Here is a 12987-nt window from a genome sequence, read left to right as displayed (position 1 = left end):
CTCCCCCACCAATCTCAAGTAGGCAAGAAAAGAGTAACTCTATATTGGAGAAACCTGGCAAACACTACTCAGCCAGGTGATCACAATTAATCAAATCAGTGCTAAGTCATGTTGACACCATGTACTCCTGATACAATGTGATGAGAAAGGCAGGGCACTTGACCTCCACGGCATTCTTTCCCAAAACCCCAAACTATGAGAAAAACATTCGGCTAACCTAGATTGAGGGATGGTCTATTAAATATTTGACAGGTAATCCACAAAACTGTTAGTCACAAAAAGTAAGGGAAGACTGAGAAACTGTGAAACCAGAGTCTACATTGAAATATTATCTGGAGTTTTTTTAACAATGATGTATCAATGTTGGTCTCCCAGTCATGACAAACGTGCAGTGGGTAAGATGTTAACAATAAGGGAAACTAAGTGAGCAATATATGGAAAATCTTGTAAAACTACTGCAAAATAAAATCTTTTTTAAAAAAACAAGGGTATTATTTACAAAGTTCCCTCAATCCCTAGGAAAGGCAGGAGAGAAATGAGTGACTATGGAGCTTACCCTGCTCTCCAACTTCACCATCCATTCTTTCACTACTGCCAATCTCCAAAAATCTAAAGCTGGAACCAGACCGGGCATGGTGGCTCACGTCTATAATCTCAGCACTTTGGGAAGCCAAGGTGGGTGGATCACCTGAGGTCAGGAGTTCAAGACCAGCCCGGCCAACATGGTGAAACCCTGTCTCAACTAAAAATACAAAAATTAGCCAGGCGTGTGGCAGGCACCTGTAATCCCAGACACTTGGGAGGGCTGAGGTGGGAGAATCGCTTGAACCTGGGGGGCGGAGGTTGCAGTGGGCCGAGATTGCGCCATTGCACTCCAACCCAGGCGACAAAGCAAGACTCTGTCTTTAAAAAAAAAAAAAAAAAAAAAAAACAGAAAAAAAAAGCTGTAACCACCATGAGAAAACAAAGGGCCTAAAACCACCCAGTTGCTCCACTGGGATAGCAAGACATACATCTGTATACACTGAGAAATTATGTGTAAGTCAAAAAATAATAGGTAATTTTTCTATGGAAAAATTATCCAATCATGTCATCTTCTCAAATTACCAATAGTAATTTTTCAAATAAACACATTTCTTGTGTTAAAATGTTCAGCAATCATGCATTAATAGTCAATATGTACACAAAGCACACATATGCCCATGTGTATACCTGTGTTTTATCTGTTTCTTTGTGACATAAAGCATAAAGAAAACCTATTATTAAATGAGAACAGAGAAGTAGTACTTCAAAGCACTAAAGGCTAAGGGTCTTAATCATCAAATACTACAATTACCTAAGTGGAAATTAAGACAGAACCTAAAGGTTAAAGGTCTTAATCATCAAATACTACAATTACCTAAGTGGAAATTAAGACACAACACTAGGCCAGGTGCGGCGGCTCATGCCTGTAATCCCAACACTTTGGGAGGACTAGGTGAGTGGACCACCTGACTGACATCAAGAGTTCGAGACCAGCCTGGCCAACACAGTGAAACTCTGTCTCTACTGAAAATACAAAAATCAGCTGGGTGTGGTGATGCATGCCTGTAATCTCAGCTACTCAGAAAGCTGAGGCAGGAGAATTGCTTGAACCTGGGAGGTGGAGGTTGCAGTGAGGCAAGATAGCGCCACTGCACTCCCACCTGGGCGACAGAGCGAGACTCCATCTCAAAAAAGAAAAAAAAGCAAACAAAAAAGAACACTAAAATTAAGCCACTTATTCTTATATAAGCTAGGAATCTTTGGTCCCAACTTTGACAACCTTAGTTTGGTAGTGAACCATAAGACATTATCTTCAGTTGGAACATATGCCAAATGTTAAGTTTCAATGTGCTATGAACTTGTGTTCCGCAAAATTCATATGCTGAAGTCCTAACACCCAGTACCTCAAAATGTGTCTGTATTTAGAGATAAGACTTTTAAAGAGGTAATTAATGTTAGATGAAGTCATATGAATAGGTCCTAATCCAATCTGACTGGAGTCCTTAAAAGAAGGGGAAATTTAAACACACAAAGCAATATCAGGATGCAAACACACAGAAAAAAAGACTGTGTGAGAACAGGTCTTTTTGCAAGGGGTCATCTGCAAACCAAGAAGAGGGGCCTCAGGAAAAACCAAACCTGCTAACACCTTGATATTGGACTGACAGTCTACAGAACTAGGAGAACGTAAAGTTTTGTGGTATAAGCCACTCCATCTGTGGTATTTCATCACGGCCGCCTAAGCAAACTAATAAACTGTGGAATAAACACTTTCTGAGTACCTTAAATGTGCTAGAATGCCCAAAGTATTGTAAATACAAGAATGAATAGACACAGACCAGTCCTGAAGTAGTTATACTCTAGCAGTTAGTGAGAAATATCAGTAGGTAATCAAAATGCAGCATAAGTGTTATGACAGAGGCATGCATTGAAACTTAATAGAAGTAGAATCTATTCTGATTCTGAAGCAGAGGGTGTACCAGGAAAAGTTTTCCAGGAAGGACAAAAGAATGAAATTCGAGGAAGAGAAATCCAATTACCCTATTTTTCATGGCAGAGGTTCCCTGAATCAACTACATAATTAACAATGAAGTATACCTAAAAATGTATAAAACAAGTTATACGAAAGACAAAATACAATCTTCTGATAGACAATTTTTAATCTTCAAGATGTCAAATTCAAACAACTATCAATCTAGAACGATGACTGTTAGGAAGAAAAGGGGAAATTAGATGACTTCTTCAGACACTTTTGAGCATATGAAAAACTAGACAAAGGTCCACGGAATTACAAAATTTCCCTCAGAATTCATTCCAATTAAATAATAGGAGGAGGAATCTACTTTATTAGACCTAAAACCCCAGGTTGTCCTTTAATCTTCAACATTAATACTAAGCTCCCAACATATCTCATCAGGCAACCCAGTCTCAATCTTTTCATTACCTTCCAGCAGGGAGAACTGTAAGTTATAATACACTTCAAAGATTAAAACAGATGTGGAGGCCAGGCATGGTGGCTCATGCCTGTAATCCCAGCACTTTGGGAGGCTGAGGCAGGTGGATCACCTGAGGTCAGGAATTGAAGACCAGCCTGGTCAACATGGTGAAACCCTGTTCCTACCAGAAATACAAAAATTAGCTGGGTGTGGTGGTGGGCACCTGAAATCCCAGGTACTTGGGAGGCTGAGGCAGGAGAATCGCTTAAACCTAGGAGGGCAACAGTTGCAGTGAGCTGAGGTCAAACCACTGCACTATAGCCTGGGCGACAGAGTGAGACTCTGTCTCAAAAAAAATAAAGAAAAAAAAATAAATATATAAAACAGATGTGGAATCCAGCTATCATCTATCAAAACAGACACATTTGCAAAAATATGAAATTTGCTCTTCTCAATGTTTTTGTTTTGAAAAAGTTATTTTCATAAAATACTATTTATATTTACATGTAATGGGTTTATTAATTTCAAAATAAATATTTTTCTTAAATTAAAATAAAAATACCAAAACTTATCTAAAAATATATAATTAGTAACATAAAACAATGTTCACAATTAAAAATTTGCCTACAACATGTATTCCAAAATCTGTTTTTAGTCATGATTTCATGTGAGGGCATAAACAAAATGTCGTATTCTCAAATGATACAAAGCTAAAAAAGGACTGCATATAAACTGAATGACACAATCAGAACCTGAAAATAATTATTAAAGCTTACAATTTAGCAAAACCATTTTAATTTTTTGTTTGTTTGTTTTTGAGATAAGGTCTTGCTGTTGCCCAGGTTGGAGCACAGTGGCAGGATCACAGCTCCCTGCAGCCTTGACTTCCTGGGCTCAGGTGATCCTCCTGCCTCAGCCTCCCAGGTAACTGGGACTATAGACATGAGCCATCATTCCGAGCTAATTTTTTGAATTTTTTGCAGAGATGGGGTTTTGCCATGTTGCCCAGTCTGGTCTCAAATTCCTGGCTTCAAGTGATCTACCTGCCTCGATTTCCCAAAGTGTTGGGATTTTAGGTGTGAGCCACTGCTCCCGGCCACTGAATAATTTCCTTGAGTCAAATTACCGCGTAATATTCTGGACACTCACTCACAAATGCTCCAAGTTCTAATTTTGGTGTCGTTCTATAAAAACACTCTATTATCTAGCCACCTTTCTTCAGACTCAAATATCAAAGTTTTCTGATCTGAAATTATCAAACTCTACAGACTTTTTCACCAGTCATCACCATTTGGTCACTTATAAAAAGCACAATGGGATAAAGGGGGTTCTACCAGCATCTTCCCTGACAGAGATAGTCACCCTCACAAAGACTATGCTCTAGCTAATATGAAATATCCCAAAATAAGAAAAAGCAATCCTCCCAAAACTGTTAACACGTAAAAATAAAATACGTGGTTGAGTGTGGGGGCTCACGCCTGTAATCCCAGCACTCTGGGAAGCCAAGGTGGGCAGATCACCTGAGGTCAGTAGTTCGAGACCAGCCTGGTCAACATGGTGAAACCCCATATCTAATAAAAATACAAAAAAATTAGCTGGGCATGGTGGTGAGCCTATAATTTCAGCTGCTCAGGAGGCTGAGGCAAGAGAATAGCTTGAACCCAGGAGGCGGAGGTTGCAGTGAGCCAAGATTGCGCCACTGCACTCCAACCTGGGTGACAGAGTGGGGCTCCACCTCATAAAATAAAATAAAATAAAATAAATGACAATATTAACACAAAGGACAGGAGGGGAGTAAATGAAAGTATACTGTTTTAACTTTCTCATATTATACATACAACCATCTATTATTCCTTGAAGAAAGACTGTGATAAAGATGCATAGTGTAAACCCTAAAAGAACCACAAAAAGTTTTTTTTTTTTAAAGTATAAGCCAAAAGTGGCGATAAATGTAATATGATTTTTAAAAATCCTCAATCCAAAAGGAAGCAGGAAATGAGAAAAGGAACAGGTGGGACAAACAGAAAACCAACAGCAAACTGACAGATTTAAATCCAACTGTATCAACACTGGGGCTACTGGTGTAAGGACAGACTAGAGTCCAGAAATAGACTCAGATACATCATCAAATGATTTTCCAACAAAAGTGCCAAGATAATGAGGAAGGAACTGTCTTTTCAACAAATGATGGTAGGCTGAGTGAAGTGGCTCATGCCTATAAATACCAGCACTTTCGGAGGCTGATGCAGGAGGATTGCTTGAGCTCAGGAGTCAAGACCAGCCTGGGCAATATAGTGAGACTCTGTCTCTACAAAAAAATTTTAAAACTAGCCACGCATGGTGGTGTATCCCTGCAGTCACAGCTACTCAGGAGGCTGAGGCAGGAGGATTGCTTGAGCCCAGAAGGTTGAGGCAGCAGTGATCCACGATTGTGCCACTGCACTGCAGCCTGGGCAACAGAGACACAGTCTGTCTCCAAAAACAAACAAACAAAAATGGTAGTGAAACAACTGGAGAGCCAGATAGGAAAAAAAGGAATCTCAACACTTACCTCACACCAGATACAAAAACTAAACCTAAAACTATAAAGCTTCTAGAAAAAACATAGCAGAAAGTTTATGTGATTATATCATGGGCAAGGATTTCACAGGATACAGAAAGTAGTACCATTTCTTAAAAAAATTAATAAGCTTGACTTTATCAAAATCAAAACCTCTGCTCTTCAGAGACAGCATTAAGAAAACAAAAGAACAAGCTGGTAAGCTAAAGACAGATAAAATTATATATACATATGTTTGTGTGTGTGTGTATACAAACATATATATGTAATTTGAATACTGAATATATGAAAAAAACTCTTATATCCTAATAAGACAACCCCACAAAAAAATAGGCAAAAGATTTTACAAAACATACAAAAATAGCCAATAAGTAAATTTAAAAATCTTCAATATCTTTAGTCACCAGAAGAATGTAAATTTAAACTATAGTAAGACCCCATTACACACCCAACAAGACTAAAACAACCCCACAAAAAAATAGGCAAAAGATTTTACAAAACATACAAAAATAGCCAATAAGTAAATCTAAAAATCTTCAATATCTTTAGTCACCAGAGGAATGTAAATGTAAACTACAGTAAGACCCCATTACACACCCAACAAGACTAAAACTAAAAAGACCAAAACCACCAAACATTGGCAAGGATATTCCACAACTGGAACTCCACACATGACTCTCTGGCAGCTTCTAATAATGTTAGCTATGCATACATCTAACCTATGATCCAGTAATTCCATGCCTAAGTTTGAAAACACGGATACAAAGACTTGTATATGAATGTTCATCACTTTACTCATAATAGCCAAAAATTAGAGAAAAAATAAATCTCTAAGTGAATGGATAAATTATGTTATACAGCTACAAAGGGATACCAAACAGCAACAACAAAGAAGGAATTTACTGATACATGTATCAATATGGATTCATCTCAAAAATATCATGCTAAGGGAAAACCAGACACAAAGTATTTATTTGAAATTCTAGACAGGCAAAGCTAACCTAAAGTAAAACAAAAAAAAAAAAAAAAAAAACTTGAACATTGGTTCTGTCTTTAAGGGATGGGGACAGGACTGACAAGGAAGGAGCATGAGGGAATGACTGTTTGAGGCGATGGTTGTTCGTGTTCAATACCTTCATAAGGATTTGGGTAACAGATTCATTTGGCAAAACTTAAATGGTACACTTAAGATTTGTGCATTTCACTGTATGTAGAGTTTACTTTAAAAAAATGTAAACAGCCTGTAATTCCAGCACTTTGGGAGGCTGAGGCAGGTAGATCACAAGGTCAGGAGTTCAAGACCAGCCTGGCTAAGATGGTGAAATCCCATCTCTACTAAAAATACAAAAAAATTAGCTGGGTGTGGTGGCAGGCGCCTGTAATCCCAGCCACTCGGGAGGCTGAGGCAGGGAACTGCTTGAACCCGGGAGGCAGAGGCTGCAGTGAGCCGAGATCATGCCACTGCACTCTAGCCTGGGTGACAGAGTGAGACTCCGTCTCAAAGAAGAAAAATAAATAACTGTGAACAAATATTTGACTCTAGTTAGTGACATGAAAACTGTAGCTTTTTAGGTATAAAATGCACTGACGTCTGTAACTTTATTTTTTTAATTTTGTAACTTTAAAATGCATAAAAAGCAACAGGTTTGGCTGATGGATGGTTTGAGGAACAGATAGATGGCTAGAAATATCATAAAGTAAAAAAATAGCAAATTGTTAATCACAGAATCTAGGTGGCAGGGAGATGGGCGTTCAATGTACAATTCTTTCGTCTTTTCTATGTTTGCAATTTTGCATAATAAAATGCTGAAGGGAAAACATTTGATGAGCAGAATATCAAACACAAGAGTAATAATACTACTACTTACATGAAATTCTAAAACAAAGAAAACTCATGTATGATGTCAAAAATCAGATGAGTAGTTGCCTGAAGCAGGAGATGTGGGTGGCTGATAGAAAAGCACGAAGGTACTTTTTCTAGAGTGATGGAATGTTTTATGTCCTGATTGGGGTGCTGATTGTATGGATACACACATTTGCCAAAATTCATCTAACTATACATAAAACATGTGCCTCAGATTGTGTATAAATTATACATCAAACATCAAGTTGATTGGTTTTTAAAATAAGTTCACTATATAAAATCTGGAATACACAGAAAAACTACAGAGAAATTAAGTTTCAATCCCATCACCGAAATAAAATCACCAATCTTTCCTTCTCTTGCCAATGACCATGCCTACTGGAGATAAAAATATACCTTATACTGTTTTCCTTAGAAGGAAATACAGAAATAGTGACGTCCTCAATTTTGGAATTCTTTACTCAGGCAACTCAAAACCCATTGATTTAAATCCCCACATCCCCATCACCGCTGTGACTCATTAGCAAGTTATTAATCATTCTGTGCCTGAATTTCCTCATCTGAAAAATGAAAATATTTATCACAAAGGGTTGTTTTAAATATTAAACAAAGTAACATATGCACATGATAGCTCTTATTGTTGTTGTTTTTAAAGATGACGAGTCAGCTAGTTTTTAGAAATCATCCAGGCAAAGGAAGTCCACAAGCTTCTTCCCTCTGAATTCTTCCCCCTACCCATCACCACATTTTTTTTTAAGCAGGCCTTCAATCCCCTAGCTACACCTACCTCAAACTAGTCTAACTTATTCGAGTGAACCTCAAATTCCTCTTGAAGATTAAACCAAAACATTGAGTTGTTAAAGGCCAAAGCAAAAGTTGCAGTAACAAAATAAATAAAAATAAAATCAGAAAACTAAATTAAAAAGATGACAGCTATCCTGAGAAGGCAGGATCTAATGTTAGGAGCAAAACTGCCCAAGGAAACAATTTCTCCTTGAATGAAGTCCAACAAGTTTATTTAGATAAAACTTGTTTTTACTCCACATATATGATTTAGGTCAGTCAAAACATGCAACCTGGAGAGTAGTAATGAAAGATTGTGTTCTAGAGGCTGGGTGCAGCGGCTCGTGCCTGTAATCCTAGCACTTCATGGGGGAGAGGATTGCTTGTGCCCGGGAGTTTGAGATCAGACTAGGCAACATAGGTAAGATAGGTGAGACTATCTCCACAAATAAATAAATGAACAAATTGTATGTACTGAAGAAAGAGAACATGAGTTGTAAGACGAAAACCAGGAAGAATTACTGACACTTTAATGCCTGACAGTAAAGGCATACTGAAAGTTGGAATCTGGGAGAACACCTCTGGATAGACATCGTGCCCATAAAGTGAACTTGACAAGAAAAAAATAATTTAAACCATGTAGGAGATTATGCTTGCCCTTCTGCTCACTGATTATATGCCTAGAATCAACACAAAATAGAAGATTAAATTTTGCTGCTCTATATTAGGTCTCACTTCCCAAGTGTCTCTCAGAATGTAAGCATCTTACTATGCTGTCAGATTCTAATCTTTGGAGCCATTTATTTTTCCCACATTATAGGCCATATATACAAACCTACTTTCTCTGATATTTAACAATGAAAACATGATTTGTTCCAATAGTGGAGGGAAAATGGGAAGTGCTGGACTTCCAGAGACTACATATTTATACTGTATATTTTCTGGGCAACTTTAGGGATTTCCAAGGTTATCTCTGACTAAATGCCATTTTTGCTTCCTCGGATCAGTATATTCAGACAGTGAAGTGAAAATTCTTGTTGCAAGAAACAAAAAATGCCAAGATATTAAACAACTCTAGAATACTGGTTTGGGGAAACCAAGAATTCATTATCCTGTATGCTGATATCAGCTACTTTATTTAACAAACCTTTTTTGGTTTGAATTTTTGCTATAAGTCACTGATCAAGGTGATAGAAAGGTGCTACCCTTTCCTAACAAATTTCATATTTTAGATAAAAATAGTAATCCTAATCCTAATGTGAATTCTTGTACACATTAAGTCTCATCTACGCACATTTATCTACCTGTATACTTTTTTGCAATCTTCAGAATTTTAGTTTCAGTAAACCTAAACAGCAAATTCCTTTTGTTGGAAATAATAAAAAGAGACCACTGAGGATCAGTAAAGATAATTGGGAGAGAAAAGATGGAATATTTTAAATTGAAGCTTGTTAAAGACAGATAACTAAAAACAAAGTCAAGACCTTAAAACTGCTAATCCAGAACTGCCATCTATGAGGGAAAAAACACGCATTCACACTGGAATAAAATAAATAAACCCAAGAGTCTGGGAAGAGGGTTTCAAAAAGATCAATTCAGCTATGGCAAGGAGGATAAACACAGGATAGGTCATTCAAACTTCTTCCATCCCAAGCATCTGGAATGAGAACAAAACCTAGAAAAGTCACTCAGGAAACAGAAATTAATTTTACAGTAGCTTATTAATATTTTAGAAGATATAATAACACTGACAATACATTAGCTATCACTTACTCATTTATGGTTCTCATTCAATAAATATTTATTGAAAGCCTATAAAGAGCTAGGCACTTGTTTTAGGCACTGGCATCAGCCATGAACAGGACATAGAAAGTCTTTGCTGTCATGGAAATTACATACAAATGAGAGACCAAAAAAAACCAAGATAATTTTAGAGGAAAACGTGCTATCAAGAAAACAGGTCACATGCAGTGGCTCACACCTGTAATTCCAGCACTTTGGGAGGCAGAGGCAGGCAGATTGCTTGAGCTCAGGAGTTCAAGAGCAGCGTGAGCAACATAGCAAAACCCTGTCTCTACAAAAAATAAAAATAAAAAAATGAGCTGGGTGTGGTAGCAGGCACCTGTAGTCCCAGCTACTTGAGAGGCTGAGGTGGGAGGATGGTCTGAGCCTAGGAGGTGGAGGATGCAGTAAGCAGGGATCATGCCACTGCACTCTAGTCTGGGCAACAGAGCCAGACCCTGTCTCAAAAAAGAAAAAGGCCGGGCGTGGTGGCTCATGCCTGCAATCCCAGAATTTTGGGAGGTTGAAGTGGGCAGAGGGCTTGAGCTCAGGAGTTCTAGACCAGCCTGGGCCACAGGGCAAAAGCATGTCTCTACGAAAACTTAGCTGGGTGTGGTGGTACATACCTGTCCCAGCTACTCAGGAGGCTGAGATGGGAGGATCGCTTGAGCCCGGGAGGCAGAGGTTGCAGTGAGCTGACACTGAGCCACTGCACTCCAGCCTGGGCAACAGAGTGAGACCTTGTCTCAAAAAAAAAGAAAAAAGAAAATAAAACAGGCAGTAGGATCACTTGAGGCCAGGAGTTCAAGGCTGCAGTAAGCTGTAATAGCACCTGTGAATAGCCACTGCAATCCAGCGCTGGCAACATAATGAGATCTTACCACAAAAAGGAAAGAAAGAAAACAAAACAAATGGTAAAGGCTGACTATCAACAGGATCCTCTCTAAGAAGCTAAAAATATGAATCATAGCCACTAGTCAGTCAAGCCACACAATTCTGGAGGAAGAGTATTCCTGGGAGAGAAAAAATAGGAAAGACTATGTGACAGGAAGATGCCTAACAGGTGCAAAGAACTGAAAGAAGGGAAGTAGAAGGAAAGGGAAATGGCACACAATGAGATCAGAGGTAGTCAGGGCCGCATCAGGTAGAGCCTGTAGGGAACTTGCTGAATTTGGTCATTCTCTTTTTTTTTAATTAAATGCACAGCTATGAGGGCTTTCACTCAGAACTTCAGTTCCCATGACTACTTTTACATAAGATTATTACATGTGTTACATGTTACTCACCCATACTTACCATATTTACCATGGAGATTTTCAGGAACTTGGCCCTCACAGTAGAAGAATGTTCTAATAAAACATGGTAACTGCTACAAATAAGTACCAAATACTATGGGAACACAGAAGGGACAGCTATTAATTCTAAAAGAAAAAACTGAAAGAAGTTTAAGAGCTGACCTTTAAAAGTAAAATTTCATGTAGAGAATAAGGAGAAACGGCAGGAAGACGATCAAGAAAACAGAATGGTGAGTTTTAACCAATACTATACAGTAGTCTCCCCTTAACCACAATTTACTGTCTATGGTTTCAGTTACCTATGGTCAACATGGTCCAAAAATATTAAAGAAAAAACTCCAGAAATAAACAGCTCATAAGCTTTAAATGCTTATGAATGCCTACACAGTGCCCAAGTCATTAACCTCACTTTGCCATTTTATCATCATTTTCCATCATCACAAGATGGGTGAGTACAATATTTTAAGAGAAAGAACACATTCACATAATTTTTATTGAATATAGTTGTAATTTTTTGCTATTAACATCTTACTCTGCCCAATTTGTAAATTAAACTTTATAAAAGGTACGCATGTTGTGGTTGTAAGCATCTACTGGGGGTCTTGGACTGTATCCCTCATGGATAAGGGAGGACTACTGTATTTAGTTCTTTAAAAATTATTTCTTAAAAAAAAAAATCCCATAATATAGTTTTTGTAAGTGTTCTGTAACAAATCTTGTATCACATGATTTTCCTCACTTAATAAAAGTATTAAATATTTTCTATTAAAGACCCTAGCTGTCAAAATAGACTTAGGCTTTCTAAAGCGAACCTATTCACCAAATGTGCAGAGCCCAGTTCCATGTCACTAATATAACTTTTTTCTGGCAAAATTATCACGATTATCAAAAGCAGAAGTTCACATCTTTTAACAATATGGTAAGTTATACAAGACCTTTATCTCAAATCTCCCTCCAATCCCCAATAAATTGATAGTAAAAGGAATTCTTTTTTTAAATCAACAACAAAAATAGGAACAAAGTAGAGATGGCAATAGAATCCTGTTACCTGACTGACAGGAAATCCAGAAAAGAGAAGAGAGGTAAAAAATGGCTAAGAAGTTACCTGAGGTAATATAAGTGTGTCATATAACTGAAGAACATGAGCCCGTGATACCTCTGTTCCCAGAGACTACCATTCTCCTCCTCACCTACTCCACGAAAGCCCCAATTGTTTCTAGGCTATTTCTCAAGCAGGTCAAGCACGCTACGGCTAGTCACACTGCCTTCAATACTCTTCCCCCAGATAACCACGAGGCTCACTCATTCACTTCCTTTACATCTGTGTTCAAATGTTTCCTTATCCATGATACCTTCCCTGAGCACCTTACATTAGTAGTTAATACCAACATCAAAATTTTCGTGGAAAGGCAAAAAAATAAAAATATAAAGTTAGGGCCGGGCGCGGTGGCTCAAGCCTGTAATCCCAGCACTTTGGGAGGCCGAGACGGGTGGATCACAAGGTCAGGAGATCGAGACCATCCTGGCTAACCCGGTGAAACCCCGTCTCTACTAAAAAATACAAAAAACTAGCCGGCTGAGGTGGCAGGCGCCTGTAATCCCAGCTACTCGGGAGGCTGAGGCAGGAGAATGGCGTAAACCCGGGAGGCGGAGCTTGCAGTGAGCTGAGATCCGGCCACTGCACTCTAGCCTGGGTGACAGAGCGAGACTCCGTCTCAACAAAAAAAAAAAAAAAAAAAAAAT

General features: G+C 38.3%; 1 protein-coding gene across 6 annotated transcripts in view; it reads right to left on the bottom strand.

The window, feature by feature from the left end:
- Positions 1–12987, bottom strand: part of RNF111 (ring finger protein 111) — a 115518-nt gene that overhangs the window by 88812 nt on the left and 13719 nt on the right. The window contains exon 2 of one of the 6 annotated variants that reach the window (XM_025390558.1): positions 9652–9824. The exons of the other annotated variants lie outside the window; for them this stretch is intronic. Coding sequence (XP_025246343.1) covers positions 9652–9701 — 50 coding nt within the window. The 5' untranslated portion in view covers positions 9702–9824. The remainder of the gene's footprint in view (positions 1–9651; positions 9825–12987) is intronic. 6 annotated transcript variants of the gene reach the window in all.

This window comes from Theropithecus gelada, chromosome 7a (genome assembly GCF_003255815.1).
Source record: "Theropithecus gelada isolate Dixy chromosome 7a, Tgel_1.0, whole genome shotgun sequence".
Lineage (NCBI taxonomy): Eukaryota > Metazoa > Chordata > Mammalia > Primates > Cercopithecidae > Theropithecus > Theropithecus gelada.
Note: the sequence above shows the minus strand (reverse complement) of the source record. Positions and strands in the feature narration are given on the sequence as shown.